Below are 23,381 nucleotides of genomic sequence, written 5' to 3'. Positions count from 1 at the left end.
CCAATTTGATGTCTGAAGTAAATGGTTTCTTTTCTTTGTTTTTCTTCAATTATCTGAGTCAACTGCTTCGCCAGCACTTTGTCTGCTGGGCAGCCCTGAACATAAGAGTGCACCTGCCTGACATGCGTCGACTTGGCTGCCATGGTGATTGCCGCTAAGGTTCTCCTGTTCAGGCCCAGCTAGAAGGTGGTCCCCTACTCAGGGAACACTGAGTAGTCAGTGGGTTTCACAATTTGCCTGTTTACTAATGGTCTCTGAGAGATATTGTGGCACCGGGCTAAGGCACTGAGGTAAAATTCAGGGAACTTGGGTTATTTCTCTGAAATTGCCAGTAGCTCCTAAGATACACGTGTGTTGGACAAGTCATTTGCTCTCTGTGAGACTCAGTTTCCTCATCTGTAAAATGAAGGAATGGACCAGATTTCAAAGATCCTTTTAGCCATAGACTTTCTCTGACTTTGTGGCTAACAATGTACATTGCTTGCTACTTTACAGAATTAGCACCTACAGAAAGAAAGGGCCTTGGCACGGGTTTCTCTTCTGAGCAGTGGCACCCACGTACCCATGATGTGAGAGTGAAAGGCGTGGGGTTCTCGTTCAGACAGCTCTGCCCTTGAGTGGAATCTTTCTGATCCACTGGCTGAATGATCTTGGCCAAATGGACTTGGTGTAATTTCTTAACACCGCAGTTTCCACCTCTGTAGAATGGGGATAATAAGAATATCTTCATCAGATGGCAGTGAGGATTCAACAAGCTAATAGATACAGAGCTTTGCACTGCGCCTGGAACACAAGCCCTCTGTTACTGCTTGCAGCATTGTGTCAAATAGTGGCGAGAGATTTGGAGTCCAGGCCACTGGCCTCCTCCTGGGATGCTTCACTTTCCCTCTAATCCCACCTGCTCTTATTCAGTGGCTGGGGCGATTTGCTCACGGCACTGAAAACCCAGCTTCAGAATTCAGAGCTCCCATCAAAAGCCCAAGGCTGAGAAAGGGAAATCGCAGGGCATGGGCTCTGGAATCGGAGGTCTGGCTCAGAAGCCCCGCTTCGTAGGACCGTAAATGTCAGAGCCTCAGTTTTCCACATCTGGAAAAGGGGGGTATAAAATTAATAGATGGTAATTGTAGGAGTTATTGTGAGGATCAAAGGAGAAAGCATGGGAGGGCCTATCTCTGAGCTAGTGGACTGTGTCCTGAGGAGCTGTTGTGCCTTGAGGGGTGACACTGGACTTTCACCCCCTGGAAAGCACAGGCTCACACACCTGAGGAAAACAGCAGTGTGCTGAGTCCTCAGCAGAAAGGCCTGCTGATGGGCACGTTCCCCCGTAGGCAGCGCTCCCTGCTGCTGTGAGGGAGAAAGCGTCTCACGTCCCCAGACAGGGGTGAGCTGACTGGGAAACCCTCCCAGGCAATGTAGTCCTGAGAGTGTCCAGCCTTTGGAAACTGTGCAGTCCTGTGAGCAACCTAGCTGGTAAAACAAGCTGCTCCCCACATCCGATTCATCCACATCAGGAGAATGGGGCCCTCTGTCCACACAGCATCTGTGTTGTATAGAATGACAGTCTTGCCCTTTCAAAATGGACAGCAGATGCCAAGTCACCAGGTCGGCCAGGGTGGGTCCTCCCAGGCAATCAGAGGAAGGTGATTAAATATGAAATTTTCAATGGAATGCCCGCAGATGGTGGCTGATTTGGCAAAGAGGCTCAGTTTTCTGGCCATGCACCCGTCTGCTGCCACTTTGCATTTTGCTCCTTTTTATTTTTTACATGAGGCAATAAAATCCATTGAAATTTGTTCATATTATTATTATTACTACCATGTATAAATCTGTCACTCTGTTTCTAAATTAATTACAATTATTGCTTACGATACGTCGCTTTTGATATACTTCCCATCAATGAAATGACCAATAGTTATTGCAGCTCCTACTATATACTATTATAGTGAATAAGAAGATTCATAAGATAGACTAACTCAAGTATCACACAGTCTATTTGTGACATTAAAATAGCACAGATGAAATACGAAGTGAGGAGCAATGTACATCACCACTGTGGTGTCTTCGATTCACAAGTAGTTGGAGTTTATATGACAGCGGAGCAGTTATGATATGGAGACAACTGATCTGGGTCCAAGTCACAACCCCGCCACTTATCTGGGCACATCTTTGAGCTTCAGTTTACTGATCTGTCAAATAGAGAAACTGTTAACAAGGCTGAAGCCTCTTGTAAGCCAGTGCTTAGTACATTATACGTGTTCAGTGCATGTTACTGAATATTGTGATGGTTGATGTTTGCAAGCTACATAAAGGTAGGTTAAAGAATGTTTTGGGTTTTATTTTTTGGTCTGCTTTAGGTCACAGATAAAATGTCTTCTGGAAAACAAGCAAACAAACAAACTTACATCTTCCACCAGAATAAATTACAAGTGAATTAGGATTTAAATGTTTGCAAATCATCCAAAAGCACATCAGGAGGGGCCAGGATGAATAAACCATGGTTCTCCCAAGTGAAGGAATATTATGCAGCCATAGGAAGAAATGTGGATGCATTTTATGTAGTTACACCGAGTGATCTCTTAGAAATACTATGAAGAAACTGAGAAGGACCATCTGTACAGTATTATATTACAAGTAATCCTTTAAGTAGAGGGGAAATTATTGACCTACCTGTTTGCTCTGTATGCATAGAATAGTCACGGAAGTATGCACAGGAGACTAAGCAATTAAGAATAAATAACTGGAACTGGAACAGGCATGGGAGAGTTTTCAAGTATACCTTATACATTTTTAAATTTTGAATCACATAAATGTATTACTTATTCTAAACAATTAAACAAAGTCCCATAAACACATACAAAACAGCGCTTCTCATCTGGAGCACTCTCTTTAAAAGTCTGTTAGGCCCAAATTAGTGATGGGAATTGAGTTCTCAGAGAATTTCCAGAATGGTAGAATCGTACAGTTACAGTGCTGCAAAAAGCCCAAGGTTCGTCTCTCCCATTTGTTCAATTGAGAAGCTCTATTGCTCACTTGAGGTCAAGAGGGTCAGCCTGAGGCCCCCACTTTCTGGAATTCAGGGATTTGAGTGACTCTGTGAGACCAATGGGTAGAAATGTCTCTGTGCCACTGGGCAGCCAGGGGCTCCCAGGGACCCTGCTCTCTCCTCCCCACCTGCTGTGGACCCTCAGACAGCAAATACTAGAGGTGCTGGGGCCGGAATGGGGGGCTCTAGGGAAAGGGTTTAAATGTTGGCCACATGGTTTCGAATCACAAGTGTCCGCAGAGCTAAGATATCACCATGGAAAAATGAAGGTGTGGAAATGTAATGGTTGGAAACACAGGGTCTTTCCATTCAGTCCAAGTTGTCAGAGGGTATTGGAAATAACCCTTTGGGCCCCATGCAGCTGGACGATTTAGTCTCTGACTTATGGCCAGATCTCCTGAATAACTCTAGAATCTTGGCCTGTCCTGTCAAGCTATAGCAAAAGATGTAATAGCGCTCGCTGATTTATGCTGGTCGCTGTAATCAAATTCAGAGCCAAGACACAGCCAGCTTGGGGCGGTTTCTTGATGTTCCCTTGGCTCCTAATAACATTGTCTCCTCCTTCCTCCCTATTTACCACATGCCATTTGGTCAAATTAGAACTTGAACTCAAAAGAGCAGATGCCTTCCTTTAGATAAGGTCCAAAAATTTCCCTTGTGGGAGGAAAGAGGGATGGCTTTGTCTCCTTGAATCTGTGCATAATCAAAGGAGTTACTGTTGATATATGACTCGCTGTAAAATGAGGACCAATATGGGATGATTTTCCTTCATCCTCGTAGCTAGGGCAGACTTTTGCACCTCAAGGCATCTCTCTAAAGGCAGAGGAGAACGTCCTTCTCGTGTTCTTCGTGGAGATTCTATTACTTGCTCAGGGTCTCCTGATGAGTGGCTGCAGCCTTCTCCGGGCAGCACTGGGGCCCCAGCCCTGTGCAGTCCCAGGTGCTCTCAGATATGTGCCGGCACGGGTGTTGGACCGACCCACCGCCATCCTCACCCTTGTGAAGGTATCTTCTGGCTCTCTGTTGCCTACTTAAGATTATTTGTTCTGTTTTATTATGAAAATTTTCAAACATTCAACAAAAAGTGAAAAGAATTGTTCAGGGAGCACCAGTATGCCCACTGTTATGGGCCAAATTTGATGCCCCCCAAAATTAATAAGTGGAAGCCCTAACCCCAGTACCTCAGAACGTGACTGTGTTTGGAGATAGGCCTTTAAAGAGGTGATAAGGTTAAATGAGGCTTTTAGGTTGGGCCCTAATCCAATCTGACCTGTGTCCTTATAAAAAGGGGAAATTTGGACACAGAGAGACATGAGGGATACTCACAGGAAAGGCCATATGAGGACACAGCTACTGTGTGTCCCCGAAAATAAGACCTGCCGGACAGTCAGCTCTAATGCGTCTTTTGGAGCAAAAATTAATATAAGACCTGGTATTATATTATGTAAGACCTGGTATTATTTTATTATATTATAATTGTTATATTATTATTATATTACATTATTATATTATATTATATTTATTATGTATTATATTATATTATATTATATCATATTTATTATATTATACCCAGTCTTATATAAGACCTGGTCTTACAGTAAAATGAGACTGGGTCTTACATTAATTTTTGCACCAAAAGACGCAGTAAAGCTGACTGTCTGGCTAGGTCTTATTTTCAGGGAAACAGGGTAGGTGTTGGTAAACTCCTCTAACCCCAGCTGGCTGAGACGACACCTGACATCTTTTTCTGAGGTTCCTTGCTCATTGTCTCTGGCTGATGGGGACATGGGAGTGGGAGGTCACCACTTAGTGCCGGTAACGAAATATCCAGAAGTCTCCAGGGTCAGACATCTGGACTGAGTCCTAGCCTACTACCTACTGGCTGTGTACGACTTTAGGGACATCCCTAAATCTTGGAGCCTTGTATGAAAATGAAGATAACAGTGCTACTCCGTACCTTGTGGGGTTACTGTGGGGGTCGGAGGATAGCGAATGCTCATGGGATGTTTCCCATAGTTGGCATCTCACTACTGGGTTAGGGTAATACGGTCCGCGGTAGCAAACAAGCACCCGCATTTTAGTGACTTCATCTAATCATAACTTATTTTCTGCTCCCCCAACAGTCCACAGTCCCTGGTTAGGGGCAGCTCATCTCCATGTTGGCATTCTGGGGTGTGGGCCCCTTTTCCATCTGTGGCTCCACCACCTCCCAGGGCTCAGGCCTCTGCATCCAGGCAGCACCATTGGAAAGAAGAGTTACATGCCCCCAGCTGTTCTCACTGCAGGGGGGTTGGCAAGTACAGCCACTTCTCAGAGATAGATCTGGCCTGTGGAAAAGAGGAGCGCACATTTGGGGGGAGTACTGGCTTTCCCAGTTTCGCCTTAACTGAGGAGGTCCTGTGACGTAAAGTCAATGGCTGGGGGTTAGGACTGTAGAGAGCCAGCCTGTCAGGACAGGTCCAGGTCTGAGGGAAAGCATCCTGCTTCCAAAAGCTGTGAGAAAGAACAGCAGGAGGGGTGGGAGTGATTGGAGGGAGAGCCGGGCAAGATGGCCACCAGGAAAGCACCTTCTCACAGGGCCATGTGCACTATTCCCTTTGAACTCTGACCCCAGTGCTGTACTAGCTATGTGGTCTGGCCCGGGTGACTTGGCTTCTCTGAGTCCGTTTTTCCTCTGTGCCAACAATGGGGACAGGACCTTCTGGAACAGTGCCCAGGGAGGCGGTATTCCAGAACTGGTCTTCTGGACTGGTTGATAAATCCCAGAGCTGCAATTAAGACAAAATACTGTGAATATGACACCTGCTGACAGCTGCAGGAAGGTCCCGGAAACTTTTATTATAAATTGGATTCTGCAGGCAGCTCTGCTGTGGTGAGCTGGTGCTTGGGCCAGTGAACCTGAGGGAGCTCAGCAGGCCTCTGCTCCAAGTGCACGGATTGCCCTCCAGAGGAGAAGGGGGGAGAGTGATCCTCTATCCCTGTTCAGGGCTCTTATGAAGGATCATTTGTGTCTCAGGAGTCATAGCCCCTGGTGTAAACGAGAGCTGGAAAGGGCTTAGAGCTCATTTTGTCTAACGCTACCATTTTACATTTCAGAAAACCGAGGCCCAGTGGGGAAGTGAGTTGCCTAAGGGCACACAGCAATTTTCTGGCCACACCAGGGCTGGAGACCAGGATTCCTAATCCCAGGCTGGCACTCCTGGCTGAAAGGCAGTTAACAGTCATGGAGCATACACCTAGGCATTTGACTTAAGGAAATTCAACTGTTAGTGCTTCTAGAGACAAAGTCGGAGAGTGAGACAAAGTTAGAGATAGGGCGATAGAGAGACAGAGAGAGTGAGACTGAGACAAGAAAGATAGTTGCAGAAGGAGAGAAACATAGAAAAGAGACACAGAAAGAGACATCCATGAGCCTGAGTCATTAGGTTCAAAATAGAGATTTGAACACCTGCAGGGTTGCATAGGACATCAGGGATCATCTAGTCCATTCGCCTTCATTTTTACGATAATGAAACATAGTTGAGTGGTTTACTTGTATAAACCTTTCAAGGAAAAGTTTGATGCTGCATGGTAAAAAAATAAATGCTTTGGTGCTAAAAGTTGCAAAACTTCCATCTCCAAGGAATTTGAGATAAAGTTTAAGAAATGAAGAGCTGCAGGCATAGGAGCCAGCACGGGGAATTTGAGAAAATGTGATGCCAATGACATTTCTGCAACTGTCTGGGATTTAGAACTGAGCACTCCATGCCCTCTGTGCTGCTTTCTCTGATGTCTTAGACTCTCTATTTCTGAGAATAGAGGGAAATACCCCAGGAAAAGAACACAGACTAAGCCTTTCAACCCTCACTCCTCCCATCTTGGTACCAGCAGGTCTTCTCTGCTTTCAAAGCTTAGCTCAAATGCCACCTCTTCCAGGAAGCTTTCCCTGATTTCTCACTTGTATTCCCTGCCCCAAATGGTACCCATCACTGCCTTCTATAAATCCCTCCAGACACCCTCACTGCATGTTAGCCTCTTCTCTTTTACCACTTTGTATAATAGTTGTCTTTGAAAATGTTCATAGAAGAACCCCTATTCTATGCCAGGAACTCCAAAAGCCTTAGCTATCTTCCTCACAACAAAGTAGCAATGTGAGTTTCACCATGCTCACTTTACAGATGAGAGGACTGAGATTCCAAGAGAGTGAATAACTTCCTCATTGTCATACTTGGATTCCAGCCCAAGTTTGCCTGACTCCGGGGTCGTCCTCTTTCCACCACCCGGAAGGACATATTCTGAGGGTAGAAACTATATTTAGTCATTGTGTCTAGTACACATTTGGTACTCAGTGTGGGTTTCTGAATGAATGAAACAGTAAATGAATGAATGAATACAAGAAATAGTCTTTCTTTGGAAGGCTATAGCTCAGGGGGCAGCAAACTACAACCTGTGGGCCAAATCCAGCTTGCCTCCTCTTTTGTAAGTGAAGTTCATTGCAACACAGCCACACTCATTCCTTCATGTATTGTCAATGGCTGCTTTCATGTACTGTGGCATAGTCCCATTGCGACAAAGCCACGTAGCCCATGGATCCCACAATATTTCCTATCTGGTCCTTTCCAGAAGACAGCTTGCTGACTCCTACTGTATCTTATAGTCTTTACTACGCTAGTTAAAACAACCGTGTTATTGCTAAACACTAATAATCTGTCTTTATGATCTGGAGTATTGTGTGTGTGTGTGTGTGTGTGTGTGTGCATGCTTGTGCACTGGGGATGCCTGTAAAGTATCCGACAGATTTCCACATCTATCTGGCATATGCCTCTTTATTATTTACAGGCAGGCTTCATCTAAAGAGGTTTACCCCACAGGCCTTTTGGAGGAAAAATATATATATATGTATATAGCCAAGGCTATATATGTATATAGCCAAAAATGTATATGCATTTTAAGAAAGGAAGAAACTATTAAAATTGTAAAACTCAATATATACCAATAACAAAAGATGAATACAAGTCGTGTGTATACTTTTTTGGAACATCCCCGGCGTGCGTGTGTGTGTGTGTGTATGTGTGTGTGTGTGTGTGTGTGTATAATTTTAAAAAATTAGGTTTAGCTTGGTGGTGGCACCTTGGCCAGACACGGGACCCTGACGACAAAGGCCTGCCCCGGAGCAGAGCATGGCAGGCGCCCCCGACAGTCGCAGTGGGGGGCTTTGTGGGCAGCCGGAGCAGTACCGTCCTGGCCGTTTCTGAGCTGAATGGAAAGCAGCGTTTGATGGATTCCACTCCAGTTCCTCTCTGCTTGCAGTGGCGATCAGGATCCCAGGCTGCCAGCCTCACCTCCTCCCCTGAGCCGAGGGCACTCCTCCTCTCCCAAGCCACCCCGCGTGCAGCCTCCAGAGAGGCCAGTGTGCTGCCTGCCCATCCCTGCTCCTGGCAGCTCAGGACTGGCCTCTGGACCCCTGGGATCTGGGGCAGGAGCAGCACCGCAGCAGGGATTGGCTGACTCCCACCCCAAATGCCCAGCAGGCCAGGCGCTGGGAGCACTCGGGGGCGTGACGGATCCCAGCCTGTCTCCAGCCTGTGCTCCCTGGCCAGTCCGCCCTGGGCCTCGTCCACAATGACGGGCCCATCACTCAGCCTCAGTCATCTGCTCACCGTCTCAGGACTGCTCTGTTACTCAGCTTGCTGCTGGGGTGAGTTTGTGAGTGTGTGTGTATGCTGACGTGCATGCATATGAGTTTGCGTGTGTGTGTGTGTGTGTGTGTGTGTATTGTTTTGGAGAAAAGGACTCTTGGAAAGCAGACTTGTTGTAGGATCAGCCGTCTTTAAATATTGAACTTAAAGGGCAGTGTTGGAATCGCAATGTAAAGAAGTGTGACAGTGGAGTTGGTGGGGGCTTTGGCATACACACTTGTGTGTGCACTCGTGTGTGCCCCTCTTGTGACCTTGACTGCAGAGTGGCAGGCTGGCAGCTGCTGCTCCCTTGGCTTTGGAATAATATCGTGTTCTGTGGTCCGGGGCCACCCCCGGCCCTGGTGGCCGAGACGTGCTCAATCACTCTCCAGGCTGACTGGCTTGGGTCGTGAGGCTCAGAACCCCCGAGGCAATAGCATCTACCCACCAAATCGTTTTCTTTATAGGCTGTGTCCTCACCTGCCCCCCGCGCCTGCTCAGGAGCAAATCGCAAGACAGCACATCCTTCTTTCAGAGAAGTTCAAATACATGTAACTTTTAGGATCAGAATTTGTTTTTCAAGGTGTGTGTAGTATGTGTGGGGATTGAAGGAAAGTTGCAGGGTGAAACCTTCTCTGGAATAGGCGACTCTGGGAAAACCAGGCACGTTGCACCCAGTTAAGGTGAGAACTGGACTGTCGCTGAGCCGCCTGACTCAGGGTCCAAACACCCAGCGATACCATGGAGTGTGTCCCTTCACATCTCCTCTCCTTGGGCTGTTTCTCAAAAAGGCTGGGAAAGGCCCAAAAGCAGGAGGAAGAAGACGTTGAACAGCCCACCAGCTGCACAAGCAGGTGCAGAGTAGTTAACACATGGCCACACCTGTAATTTTCCCAACCTACTAAGGCAGGATGTTTCTGTCGCCTCTTTCCATGGGTGGCTTCTAAGGACGTATTTGCTTGATTTGGGGGTGGGGGAGGCTTCTTGATGCCAAAAAGGCGTCAGACACAGAAAGGGCTGTCTCCGGTACCCGACGGATGAGCTGCTCCTGTGACTGGGAGCTCCGGACGCACAGACTCAGGGGTGACCCTGCTGTCAGATGTGTACAGAGGACTTGGGAGATGGCTTGAGCCAAACTCCTTGGGGTACAAGTGGGGAAACTGAATCTCAGATTGAAAAAGGGAGTCGCACCGGGTCACATGGTTACTTACATCTGGATTCACACTCCAAGCCTCTGTAGTCCCAAGAATAAGAGGAGGGAATCACTTTCCAAGCATGTGCCCCAGAGTCAAGTGGGCAAAGCTGAGTTCCCAGGGCAAAGCCAGCACCATCTACAGCACAAAACAAACACACAAACAAACAAAAGCCCCCAATGTGTGCCAAAAGCGCGCATCAGACTCAGCATTGTTTCTGCCCATGATTTGGCATTGTGGCGGCCACGTACAATGTGACTTTAGTGTCTTTAAGTCAGGGCAAGCAGTCCTGACATCTGTGATAGGTGGCATTTCCAAGGCAGCTGCCGGGGGCTGAGCCATGTGGCATAGCCAGGTTTCTGCCCCCCGTGCACACACACACATTATTTTTCCATCACAACAGAGCCTGCTGGGGCTTTTCCAGGCTGGACCCTGAGCTCAGGCACGATTCCACGGAGGCAGCATAGTCCAGAGAGAGACCCACAGGCCACTCTAATGACACCAAAATAGACATGTGAAGTCCTGGCTTAGTTGTCTGGGAAGGAGGGGTGAGAGCAGGGGTAGGGGAAGCTGTTCCCAAACATGTCCACCTGATGGAAATATTCTGAACTGGAATGAGCTGTAAATAAACTAGACTGTGCTAAAAACATCTCCAGGGAGTTGGGTTGGGTGCAGAAATACATGGTCTTCACCTGCTGAAAATGAAGTAGGTCAAGGGGGAAAGGGGAGGAGTGAACAATGCAGATGCCTCTGCAGGAAAAGCAACTGATAATTTATGTTCACTAAAGAGTTCTCCAGTTTCCAGGAAGAAATCAGAGAAGTGGTTGCTTTGAATGATGCAGGGTCTGTCATCCGTGGAAGGCCACACAGGGCGCGGGGTAAAGGGAAGCATTGGAGGCCGTATATGGTCTGGAAAAATAAATGGTCAGGGGTGCAAAAGAGCTGTGTGAACCTGCCAGCCTCCCAGGTGTTCCTGGCTGGGAGAGGCTTTGCAGAAACCCTTCAGCCCTTAGCTGTCTGCTGAGGCCAAAGAGAGGCGGAGGAGAAACGGCAGCTGGGTGACCTTGAGAGGGTTCTGGAGTGCTGGTGCGTGTCTGCCAGGCTTCGAAGCTGTCGATTCCTAGCTTACTCTACACTCTAGGGAAGAAACTTGAAGACAAACACCATTGGCATTAATGTCAGGTTTGATCACAATATAGCTACATTAGTTTACCACTGAGAAAGAGGAAAAAGCAGCCGGTGACAGCTGGAGCACACTCACAGCTAAGCCATGGTGTTTTGCTTTTGAGCATTAACAATCATCGAGCAACATCACACAAGGTCACTCTGTGACGGTGATGGATCAAGACAAAAACAAGGCCACTCTGTCACCCTGTCAGATATGGACAAGATAAGACTATCAGCCAACCACACAAATGACCAACTACCCCTCTATCCTTGCTACTGTGAGTGACGACCGCTTCTTTTTACAGTCACAGCTTCTGTCTCCCTCTAGTCTTTTCTTCTAGGTAAGGATGAACATGTTCCGTCATAGACTAGCTCTTGCTTCTCGACAGCATCCAAAGGAGAGCAAAGCCAGCCTTTGCTCCCCCCACATCACCGAGCAAAAGCCCAAATCCTAGAATAAATCCCTTCTCACGGCCTGTTACCAAGATGCGCCACTCTTCTCCCTGGTGTGTGCCCTCCCTCATTGCAGTGAGTCAGTAGGGCCGCTGTGTTCACTACAGGTGCAGTCCTGGTGGTCTTTGGTTGGAGGGCACTGCCATTATAAATCTCAGGGAGTTCTTAGGGGGGCCCCTTGCCTTCTTCTTACCTCCTGACCTTATGTTCACCCGCATGAAGTTATGGTGTAGACATCCAGAGGAAGGACTCGAGCCAGACTGCTGGGTTCAAATCCTGGCTCTCTCATTACTACTTGTATGACCTGTACAAGTCACTTCACCTCTTTGCCTCAGTGAATTGATCTGTAAAGTGGGGGTGGTGATAGTAATAATAGTACGTATAGTAATAAGTACTAATAGTAATAATAGTAACTCCTAGGGTTGTTGCAAGGGTTAGGTACATTTATATGTGTGAAGCACTTACATGGTGCCTGGCGTGTGGTAAGTGGTTTTTAAAAATTAATTTATCAAATGTTTATGGCATATCTAGTGTATGCCAGTTACTGTGCTAGACTCTAGGGATAAAAGCTGGCTCCCATCTCCTCCCAGAAATCACAGATTAGTCAGGAAGATCCAAGACAACAGATTTGCCCCCATGGTTCAAGGCTAACATAGGGGTGAACGCAGACAAAAGCATAGCAGGACCCCTCAGCCTTGGCCTGGAAAGTCAAGGAAAGCTTTTCGGTGGAGACAGCACCTGACACTTCCTGATCCAGAGTGAGTGTCTCCAGGAGGGGTCTCGGTGTGGGAGGGCAGGCTGGGGTATGAGCAGGAGGGCCTGAGCAGCCGCTCGAGCTCCACAGGCTTTACCATCTACAGGTCAGGGGCACCGTTTAGGCAGCTTTCTTCCCCCCACAAGGCCTAGCCCAGTGCCTGGGAAAGCTTGTGCTCGAATGAACAAATATTTCACACCAAATTTGGCAGCTCTCCCCACAGACCTGCGCCTCCTCTGACTTGTCCGTCTCATGCTCTGACCGCTGTTGCCCCAGGTCCCCCCGCAATGTCAAAAGCACCCTCGATTCTTCCTGTTCTTTCAGGCCTACCACACCCTGGCCCCCAGTAATGCGTGTATTGAGAGACTCCATGTGACAATGAAGTTGTAAGGGTCCAGGGTCCACTCTTCATCTCCTCACACTCATGTATGGAGATGTGTAACTGTCACTCTCTAGCGAGCATGGGTGACACCAAATGGGTGCACACGATCTGGAGTCAAATATGTGTTAAATCGTGGCTCCTGGTCCCTTGTAATCGATGCTACTACCTCCAGCCCTGGCTGCCTCCCTCTCTGAGCAATTCCTTCTGGGCACAGTATCAAAGTTATTAACAATGACTTCCTTCTCCCCAACTATTGGGGGAACATTGTGAGCCTGTCTGAACTTTGCATTCCTTGTCCCATCTACAAAGTGACAAGTCAGTCTCTGAAGGAGAAATGGGCCTTATGACGATCACTGTGTCCATGCCGTCTGCTCCTTTATCTTATTTATCGTAGCTTAGTGAAGGCGGGGGTGGGGCGGCTCCGTCAAGTAGCGAGCAGGAGGTGTGCTGACATCTAACAGGTCAGGAATCAGATTCGGAACTCTAGGGTGGCAGCCTGGGTCTCCCTGGGGCACAGTGGGCATGACAGAGGTCCCAGCACTGACCTCATGCTAATGAGCAGCAGTTTTCTCTAAACAGCCCTTCCTGGCCTGGATCAGAAGAAGCGTGGCAGCCACAAAGCATGCTGCCTGCTGACACCCCCTCCACCCCCACTGTTCCCACCACCATTCTTCAGAGGGGGCCGAAGTCCGGTGAGTACCTTAGGACACACGAGGGAAAAGAAATGCGGGCTCCTCAGTGTGCACCACACTGCCCCCCACAACACCCCACCTGCTTCTTCAACCCCCCAGAGTGAGCTGCCGCCAGAATCTTCTCTGAAGGATTCAACCCTTTCCTCTCACACAGCGGGTTGAGCCCCGGAATTGGATACTTTGCAGCTTCTGGTGGGTGTCCATTCTCTCACTGTCTTAAATAAGTTATGGAGGGAGTCTTCTCTGTAGGGAACTGACTTTGACAAAGTGTCCCATCTTCCCAAAAACAACGAGGTGAATTTATAACTTTCTGAGCTCCCATCAGCTGCTCAAATGTGGAATTTCCCCTTTTGTTTTTTCTCTCCCCAAGTATTCGTGAAATTCCCTTCCATGGCCTGTATCTAACTTAGACCATTTTTGTGAGGTGATGCAGGAAATGGTCCTGCTGTAGCCAGACTAAGGCGTGAGAGGAAACAGAATTTAGGAAGAGAGGAAAAGGTGAGGAAACAGGATTTGGGAAGCTGACCTAGAAGATAACAGGCCAGACGTTCTAGGGACTTGAGTCTCAAATCTTTCCAGAAACTCTTCAACCTGTACTGTCCAATCTAGTAGCCTCTAGCCATATGGGGCTACTGAACACTTTTAATGTGGCTAGTTTGAGTTGAGATATGCTGTATGTATAAAATACACCCTGGATTTGGAAAACTTTATATGAAAAAATGTAAAATATCTCATTATTAATATTTTAATATTGAGTATATTGAAATGATAACATTTGGGGTATATTGGGTTAAAAAATATATTATTAAAAGTAATTTTACTTGTTTCATTTTCCCTTTTTAATGTGGCTACCGGAAAGCTTAAAACTACATATATGGCTTGCATTGGTGGCTCACGTTTGTTTTTGTAGGATAGCACTCTCCTAAATATTGGACAAAGGCCCCTGAAATGAGCTTTCTAACTCCATCCAAACTGGCCATTATGTCTCTGTAATCTATTCAAGCCAGGCGTGTCTCAGGAGCTGATAAGGGTACAGATACTGGTGGCCCAGGACAAAAGATTGTCTTCTTGGGACATCCATTGGGGTGTCAGAGAGCCACCAGTCTGGGAACTGGACTGTGGCACGGGTCTGTGTCCAGGATGGTGACCTTCTGCTGTCCCCCAAGTCTGACCTGTAACCCTATGTTGCTTTGCATTACAGCTTCTCTCCCCAGACATGAAGAACCTCTTCCTGGAGCTGGAGACCACGCAGTCCTCGTGTGTACAAGGATCGCTCGGTTCCCCTGGGCCTCCTGGCCCCCAGGTTGGTGCGTTCCACCAGACCCTCTCCTGTTGTCTTCTGTTCAAAGCAATGCAGCCAACTGGGCAGAGCCTCTTGGGACTGCCTGTGTTAATGTGGCATGGGGGCTGTTTTCTTTCTCTGGCTCACCTCCACCTCCAGAGCCACGTGAATAGAATACTGATTCTTTGGTTTGATCTGGCCTTCCAGACTTGATTTCCTCATCCATGCAATGGGGACAGTGATTACCCCCACAGTACTAGAGTAGGGGACCAAATGCTGCTAGATGGATGTGGTTAATATTATAGTTACCATTGAACACTTCATGACAGTGGGTTGCCCCTTATGTGGCCATTGACCCCCAGTGGACCCAGAGTTGCCTGCATTCAGTGCAGGAAAGTGGAGGTAGAGAGGAGCTTGTTATCCTGAGATCACGTGGCCCCAGATACTGATACAAGCAACCCACCCCTCTCCAGCAAAGCTAAAGGCAAAATGCCAGAGAAAGGGTTTTCTAGGCAAACAGAGTACCCTCTAGAGACCCCATCTCACGGACCCCTGGCCCTTCTGGCTGCCTGGGAGAGGGGCTGCACTAAGGAGGAATGGCCCCTGGGCTGAGGCTCTGGGCCTGCCTGCCATGGTCGGGGGTGGAGAGTGAAAGAGGGAGCAGGAACAGTTAGTGCCCGGGTGCCTTCGGTATTATCTCAGCCTCCTGGGTAACCCTCCGTGGCTTCCCATCGCAGGAAGACTAAGAAACAAGCTCCTCACCCTGGCTTGCATCTCTGCGTCATCTGCTGCCACCAGCTTTGCCCATCAAGGCGGCCACTATGCATGTCCTGCGTCCTCAAGCCTTAGGGCCTTGATGCTGTGGCTCCGCCTGCTTGGAATGTTCTTCCTTCTGAGTTTCACCATGGCCAGCTCCTTTGTCACTCAGAATCCAGTTCATATGCCGCTTCCTCAGCCACTCAGCCTATAGTAGCCTTCCCCATTACTCTCCATCCAATGATTTTAGTTCTCTGCAAATTATTTTCATGTTCTGATAGTTTCCTTATTCATTTATTTTGTTCCTGATCTCTTTTGATCTCCCCTCCATAAAATGTCAACTCTATGCTGGGGCTGGCAAACTATGGCCACCGTTCAAATCCATCTTTTTTTGTAATTAAAGCTGTATTGTCTCTGGCTGCTTTCCCACTACAAGGGCAGGGTTGAGTAGTTGTGACAGAGTTGCTGTATCAGAGGCAGAGCCTAACATATTTCCTGTCTGCCTCTTTATGGAAAAAGTTAAATGAGCCCTGGTCTGGAGAGCGGGGACACTGTCCATCTTGTTCATATTGTGTGCCCGTCTGCACCAGCGCATGGGGTACAGTAGGTTCTCCATAAATATGTGTTAAATTCAATAAAGAAAACAGGACTTTGAACCCAGAGCTGGCCAGAGCTGCCAGAGAGGGGCTGGGAAGTCTGCAGAAAGGGAAGATGGGCCCCTGAGGAACACCTCCCAGGTGGGTTTCTATCTTCCCACCTCCCACAGTCTACGCTAACAGCTCTCAGGGCACCGGAGAGCCCACAGAGCATGTGGAAGAAAGGGGGATTCTCTGCTGGCCAAAGCTCTCCTGTCACACCTGCTCATCTCTACCCTCACACAGTCTCTCTGCGCTGTCCATCTCCAGGGGACTATGCAGCCACCCTGTCTTCTTAGAACACAGCGTGAATGCTTCCCCCCCAAAGCGAGCTCTGTGGACCAGCAACACTGACATCTCTGGGAGCTTGTTAGACATGCAGAGTGTCATCCTCCATCAGTCAGAATGTGCGTTGTAACAAGACGCTCCGGTGAATCATCTGCATGTCGTGCCAGGGCACCATGGCCTGCTCGAGTTCTCGCCCCTGTCAAGAAATAGAAAAAACTGAGGCTTGGAAAAAAATGAAAGAATGGGATGACAACTCTTTCCCCTGTCCCCTCCCCCAAACAGAAGGAGACTAAACCAGAGACGGCGGTTTCCAAACTTCTCTGCACATTAGAATCCCCTGGGAGCTTCAAAAATTCCTGGGGCCTGTACCCTTCTCCCTGAGATTGTGATGTAATTGGTCTGGAGTGTGGCCTGGTCTTTGGGATCTTTAACAGATCCCCAGGGAATTCTAATGTGCCCATAGGCTGGGGAACCTCTGGCTGAGGGGTCTGATTGTCATTTGGACAAGTCTCGTAGAAATCGTATTTCAAACAGGCTTTATGTTAGGCGTGTTCACCTGCCGACCTTCGGGATGAAGTAATGGCCTGGAAGGTTTGATGGATGTCCTCTCTGCTGTGTGTGGGAATTTGGAAAACAGCCAACTGAGCATCTCCCAGATGCGTGAGCAGAAAGCAGCTGCTTTCTGCTGTGGGTGTGCCAAGCCTTAGTGCAGTGGGTGCTGGATTCCTGAGTTTGCGTCAGCCCCAGTCCATCGCTGGGCAATGGTACAAAAATGCACTATTTACCTGCCCACCTTCTTAATGTCTTAAAACAAAAGACTTTTTTGCTGTACCTGGTACCCATACCTCCACCTGGGAATTTCTCAGTCGGCTGCTCCTGCGTGCAAAGTGTTACCTTTCCTCTTGAAAGGGCCCAGAGAAGCTTGGAAAGGGCAGATGAAAAGACATGAGAGGCGGCGAAGCTTCTTGTTCTCAGCAAACAGCATTTCTTTAAGACTCGTCAAGCACTTAGGATGTTTCAGGCAACCCAAGAATTCCAGGGAGAAAATTAAAAGCGCAGAGAGTAGATGTGTGAGCATTGCGACCCTGGCACCACTGTAGCACAGCTCAGAGAGAACTAGAGGAGGAGAAACAGCTAGAAGAGGAAGAGGTTGGGCTGGAGGCCACGAGGAGCTTTCATGGGGTCCCTGGAGTCTGCGTAGAGAACAAGGCTGCTGTAGGAGCCCAGTGCCTCAAGAGCCTCCCTCCCAGTCCTGCCTACCTCACCACCCATCGGCCCTGATTTGACGTATACTTTCTTCACTTCCTGTCTTGATTGTGTAGGGTCCACCGGGGCTTCCTGGCAAGACGGGACCAAAGGGAGAAAAGGTATGAGCCACTGTCTTCAGCCCACCTCTCCTTGGTAATTCCTGGCTGTTTCTAGGGGTGTCACTGAGAACTTTCTGGTTGAGCTTTCAAAGCATGTGCTACTGTGTTTCCCTGAAATACGACCTGGCCGGACAATTAGCTCTAATGCGTCTTTGGGGGCAAAAATTAATATAAGACCTGGTATTGTATCATATCATATATCATATCATATCAGACCCGGTCTTATTTTACTATAAGATTTTTTTACTTATATTAATTTTTGCTCCAAAAGACGTATTAGAGCTGATTGTCCAGCTGTGTCTTATTTTTGGGGAAACAGGGTATTTCTGCCTTAGTGCATGAGGCTAGGCTCCATGATGGCTGGGCTGCTGCTGCAGGTGTGGGATTCCATCAGCGTATTTTGGCTTGGCCCACTGACATGCAGGGGTGCTGTGAGTGGACAACAGACCGAGTCACGTGAGCATGCCCAGTCATGTGCCCTGCTAAGCCCTCTGCTTCCAGAACTTCTCTTCCAAAGCAGCCTCTGCTTACCTGTCTTTTCCATCCACAGGGGGAGCTTGGCCGACCAGGAAGGAAGGTATGGTCCATGCAGTTCTGTCAGCATTACATGGGCAACTGTGCTCCACGTTCTTGTGAGTGTGTGTGCACTCCTTGGGGTGGGGGAACCAGAGTGCACTTCTGTGGCCTCCAGTATTCAGGTGGGCAGTGATGGCACTGCCATCCTGATCATGACAGTAGCAACCTTGCTCTTTCTGCCCACTCCTTTGCCTGGGAGCTGGAGCCTGCTATTGCCGGGCATTTGGACTTTTTCCAGATGCTGCAAGCCTGGCCAAATTTCCCCCAGCCTCAGAGCATCTCATTCTGCCCCCTATCAGAGAAACTCTCCAAGGCCCCAACCGGTGGCACAAAATGACTCTCACTGTCTATTTGATTAAACTGGAATAAAGTGTGAAACAGACAGAAACAAATGGATTTTGCTTTTTGGCCCTGCTGAAATAAACGGGAATTACTTAAGGTCACAGGGACTCTGAGTGAACCACACACATATTATCAAGACTCTCATTAGTGTCAGGAAGAGGCAAACCAGCAGCCACTCACCGTGGTCAATGGATGCTGGCACTCTGTGGTCAGTAGACCCTGGCACTGAAATTGGACGTCTTGGTGATAAAAGGAGGTGCAAAATTTTGGTCAAGAAAGATGCCTATGGTTCTAAATATAAATTACTATTGTTTTGGTTGAATGCTTTATTCAAATACTTTCACTATCAATAAGAACCTCCAACAGACCTTTGCGGGGCAAAGTTACAACACTTTAGGGCACAGATGACAGTTCCAGCCAAGGGACAGCACTTTTCTGAAGAGTTGAGCTGGAAAGGACTCTGGCATGGTCTCCACACTCAGAACTAACGAGGGCCATGAGTAATTAGTGATGTGTGCCATGGATGTGGGAGGCGAGAGTAGAAACTCCACACATGCCCGCATTTGTGATCCCTGGTTTAGAGGCTGAGCCTTCCACATCTCTAGCTAGGCTAACTGAAATCAGCCCATGGGTGCAGAGTTCATGATAGCCCCCCCCCCCCCAAATCCCTGATCCCACTCTTTCTTGCAGGGCTTACTCTTCATAGCTCCTGGCTTAGGTTAGGTTCCTTGGAAACAGAGACAGAGATGGCATGGGCTGTGTGCAAGTGAATTAATTATTAAGAGAGTGCTCTCAAGAGGAGGCTGAGGAGAGAGGAGAGCCAGATGGGGCAGGGGAAGAAGCATAGTGTGGGAGTGGTATCAGGCAATGTCCAGCGTCAGCCTGATCCTGAGGGAAGCTCTGGAGTTTGTCCCACCTTGAGGTAAGGAAGCTGGGCTGTTGGCTGCAGAAAGGGGAAGTACATAAATTGCTGGGCAGCTCCAGCTGCCCACAGGCAAATTCCACAGTCGCAGGTTGCAGAAATTAGTTGTTACAGCAAGGAAGGTAGCCACTGGGGGATGGGCACTCAGAGCAGGTGAGAACGCTCTTGAGGGGGTAGTAACAACATTTGCTACTGCTCCCCAAACACAATCCTACCTTATTTACATCACATCCCTGCATCCTCAGCGAGAACATGCTGATATGCAGGGGACATTTGAATGGGTAGATGGAGGGGATAAAGATGGAGAAACCAAGAAGTTTACAATATCTTCTCCATCACCTTTTATTTCTTCAGTAGGAATAGGATCTCATGTGTCAAAACAATGTGACATCAAGGGCTTTACCTTATATCTAAGTGATCCACCTTTTAGGCTATCAGTCTTTGGAGGGTGGGGATGAGGGTCCTGGGGCCACACTTAGAGTCCCCATACTCTTCTCTGGACCCCAGAGACAAATCATATTTTCTGCAAGAAGAGGAAACAAACTCAGATGTCCTGACTTTTGTTCTTTGCCTTTGAAGGGTAGACCTGGCCCCCCAGGTGTTCCTGGCATGCCTGGGCCCGTCGGCTGGCCTGGCCCGGAAGGACCCAGGGTAAGTGTGGCACATTCTCAGGGCTCGTGTGGTATCAGAACATGAGGGAGAAGATGGCTGTTCCCTTGGCCCTTGGCACATAGTCAGTGAAACTCATTTCCTCAAGAGGGGGAGGAAGAAGAGAGCATGAGGATGGCCCAGAAGTTCCCAAATACTTCTTCATTCACTTGAACTGCCAGATCTTGGTCACTCCAACACCTCTGCTCCTGTGAGGAGAGAAATAAGGGGACTTCTTTCACAGGGACCCCGATTCTCCTTTGTCCCGAGACTTAGCATGCAATTCTTTGATTTCCCTGAGATGACTCAAGAGGGGCTGTGTCTGGAAAGCTACTGGCCTGTGGTGCTGGTCTGGCAGGAGGTGGAAGGTTGAAGGGCTGGGCATCGGCTGGCAGGAACAACTGAAACACTAGGTTCAGAGAGGGATCACCAAATGCCGATGAAATCCCCTTCCTCACATGGGTAATGGAAAGCTAACACATCCATCTAAATCTAAGCATGCCTTTGTTTATGTTCTTCTCACTTTGGTTATAGATTATTGGGTGCAGTGACCCATACCTTAGAAATTTGACCTGCAGAAGTCAGGGCGGGTAGGTGAATGTCACTACCTGCTCTGATTCACTTACTGGCAGGATTTATTATGGGAACAGAAAGCTGGCCCCAGTCCTTGTAGGAAAAGTCACAAGGATACCTTAAAAAAAAAAAAATCAACTGTATAAAGCTGAGCAGTCCAGTACAATAGACACTAGCTACATGTGGTGGCTGTCGGGCCCTGGAAATGTGTCTCGTGAAACTGAGGAACTGAATTGTAAATTTTAATTAAGTTTGAATTTTAAAACTTGTACTGAATTCGGTCATTTGAAAATGTTTACATATGTTTGGAGCAAGTTGAATAGGTGATGCTGCTTTTTCAACTACAAATTTTATGAACTCTAACTACAGATCACGTATTTTGAATGAAAATTTAGCATCTGAATTGAGATGTGATTTAAATGTAAACCATACAACAGATTTCAAGTATTTATTATGCAAAAGAGAATGTAAACTATCTCATTAATAATTTCTATATTGATTGCATATTGAAATGATAATTAGATTAAATTAATGAGAGTAAACAAAATATAGTGTTCAAGTTGACTTCATCTGTTTAGTTTTACTTTTTATGTGACTTCTAAAAATATTTTAAATTAAGTAGGTGGCTCACCTTATATTTCTATAATTTTGTGCCGGTATAGACGTTCTTTTTAGCAGAGAGGGTGCTGAAAGTTTCAACTGCAAACCATTCTGAGGGGCAGCGGAGCCCACCCATGAGTTTTAGCTCCCTGTCTCCATCGTACACACCCAGAGGCTGATGTTCACCTTACTTGACTGCAAACCTAGGGTGAGATTATATGGAGATGTCTGAAAGGCCTTTCCTATGCAAAGAGCAGAACAGCTTAAGTTTTTTGGGTGCTGACACCTTGTCCTCTGGGGACACAGTGCCCCCCCTCCGACTCCCCCTCCCTCTTACAATTTTCTCAAGGAAGAGATCCAGCATTAGTCTGTTACATCGTCTTAGTAAGAATACAATTTGGAGATGTGCTCTGGTTTAGGCAATTTCATTTTATATTTCATCTCAAGTACCAGAATGAAGTGTAGGAAATGGAGCCTTGGGCCCCTGGGAGTGAGCAAGAGAGCATTTGGGGTCCTCAGATTCACAAGCCAGCTCTGATGTCCCCTGTTCCTTCCTGATCTTGCCTATGACTTCCTGGTTCAGATTCTCTAGGAAATGTCACTGTAGGTCTTCATTTCCCCTTCTTCTCTTTCCCACAGGGTGAAAAAGGTGACTTGGGTCTGATGGGCTTGCCAGGGTCAAGAGGACCAATAGGCTCCAAGGTCAGTGTGTGGGTCCAGATGGATGCTCCCAGGTCTTCTCATTAAGGCTATGGAGCAGCTGTTACCCACCAAGATGGGGAAGGGGTGGGCTGCCGGGAATGTCACAGATGTCAGACATCCCAATGCCTCACTGCCCGTCTTTACCAGACTTTGGGGGACATCAGGGCTGGGGTGCAGGGGCATAGGGATACCACTCCTGCTGTTCTGGGCAGCAGGGTCAAGCCTCTGGACAAGACAGATGGAAATGTTTTTTTTCAGAACTTTGTTGAGGGGAGCATGGCAAGAAAAGCAATGTTCTTTTTAGGCCTGGTGTAAACACAATCCTCAGGGACATCTTTGTATTTAATGTGGCCACTCCCCCCAGAACTTTTAGCGCAATGAGACACTTCTCACCACCACATTCAGGGATTCCTTCCATTGTCACATCAAACCCAGACGTCCTACAGGGTTGGCTGTAAATGCACCTTCTGCTTTCTTTTAGGGCTACCCTGGATCCAGAGGGGAGAAGGTGAGTACTTGTCCCTGCCGGCTTCCCAGAGCCTGGTCTGGGCTGTCGGCTGCAGGGTCAGTGATGAGCAGAGGATGAGCCCAGGTCTCTCTTTAGTCAGCAACTGCAGTGAGCGTTCCTAGATATTCCCCCACCTTTTATCCGTGGGCCGAGAGAGAAATGAGGGGCCTCCCGAGGCAGAGCAAGTGGGTCAGGGAGGAGCCCCCAGGGAATGTGGAGGCCCCTTACGTGGAGCAATTGAGCGATTGAAGCTTGTGGTGGGTGGACAGTGAGCGCAGTTTGCGTGGGGATGCTGGAGAAAGGTGGCAGATGTGTGTCTTTAGACCAGGCTTTCACCACACAACCTTCTTATCTGTCAAAAACAAAACAAAACAAGAAACCCATCTGGAACCTGGGGACAAATTTCCTTTCCTTTGAATGGGACCCAGAATTTTCTGTGAGTTGTTCTTTATTAAGGGAAGAGGTCTTTGGGGTCCAAATAGATGGTAGAATGCAAAGAATTCCTTCCCTGGCCAAGTCACTTCATCTCTGAGCCTGTTTCTTCGCCTGTGAAGTGAGGGTGGTAGCTTAGGGAGCTTTCAGTTCCAATTTTCCCCACAGTATTGACTCTCCTGTGCTTTCCTCTTAGGGATCCAGAGGTGAAAAGGGTGACTTGGGTCCCAAAGGAGAAAAGGTAATAGCCATTGCACAGAAGTAATAAATTACAGTGGAAGTGGTGTCCCCTGCCCACCCCCATTTTATGGGCTGACTGACAGATTGATTGGCTGTCTGTCTGATTGACTGGCTCACCGCCTGGCTGGCCGGCCGGCCGGCTGGCTGGCTGACAGGGCTCTAAATCCTG

General features: G+C 48.0%; 1 protein-coding gene across 6 annotated transcripts in view; it reads left to right on the top strand.

Moving 5' to 3' along the window:
• Positions 1–23,381, top strand: part of COLQ (collagen like tail subunit of asymmetric acetylcholinesterase) — a 60,311-nt gene that overhangs the window by 18,509 nt on the left and 18,421 nt on the right. For 4 of the 6 annotated variants that reach the window (XM_081071311.1, XM_081071312.1, XM_081071309.1 and 1 more), the window contains 8 exons: positions 13,229–13,341; positions 14,543–14,644; positions 17,625–17,669; positions 18,220–18,246; positions 20,089–20,160; positions 21,970–22,032; positions 22,514–22,540; positions 23,169–23,213. In XM_081071311.1, coding sequence (XP_080927437.1) covers positions 13,229–13,341; positions 14,543–14,644; positions 17,625–17,669; positions 18,220–18,246; positions 20,089–20,160; positions 21,970–22,032; positions 22,514–22,540; positions 23,169–23,213 — 494 coding nt within the window. Of the gene's footprint in view, positions 1–8,442; positions 8,721–13,173; positions 13,534–14,542; positions 14,645–17,624; positions 17,670–18,219; positions 18,247–20,088; positions 20,161–21,969; positions 22,033–22,513; positions 22,541–23,168; positions 23,214–23,381 lie in introns of those variants that run through there. The other 2 variants (XM_081071308.1, XM_081071313.1) reach the window with 2 other exon arrangements.

This window comes from Rhinolophus hipposideros, assembly GCF_964194185.1.
Source record: "Rhinolophus hipposideros genome assembly, chromosome: 14".
Lineage (NCBI taxonomy): Eukaryota > Metazoa > Chordata > Mammalia > Chiroptera > Rhinolophidae > Rhinolophus > Rhinolophus hipposideros.
The sequence above is the reverse complement of the archived record's forward strand: the minus strand, read 5'-3'. Positions and strand labels throughout refer to the sequence as shown.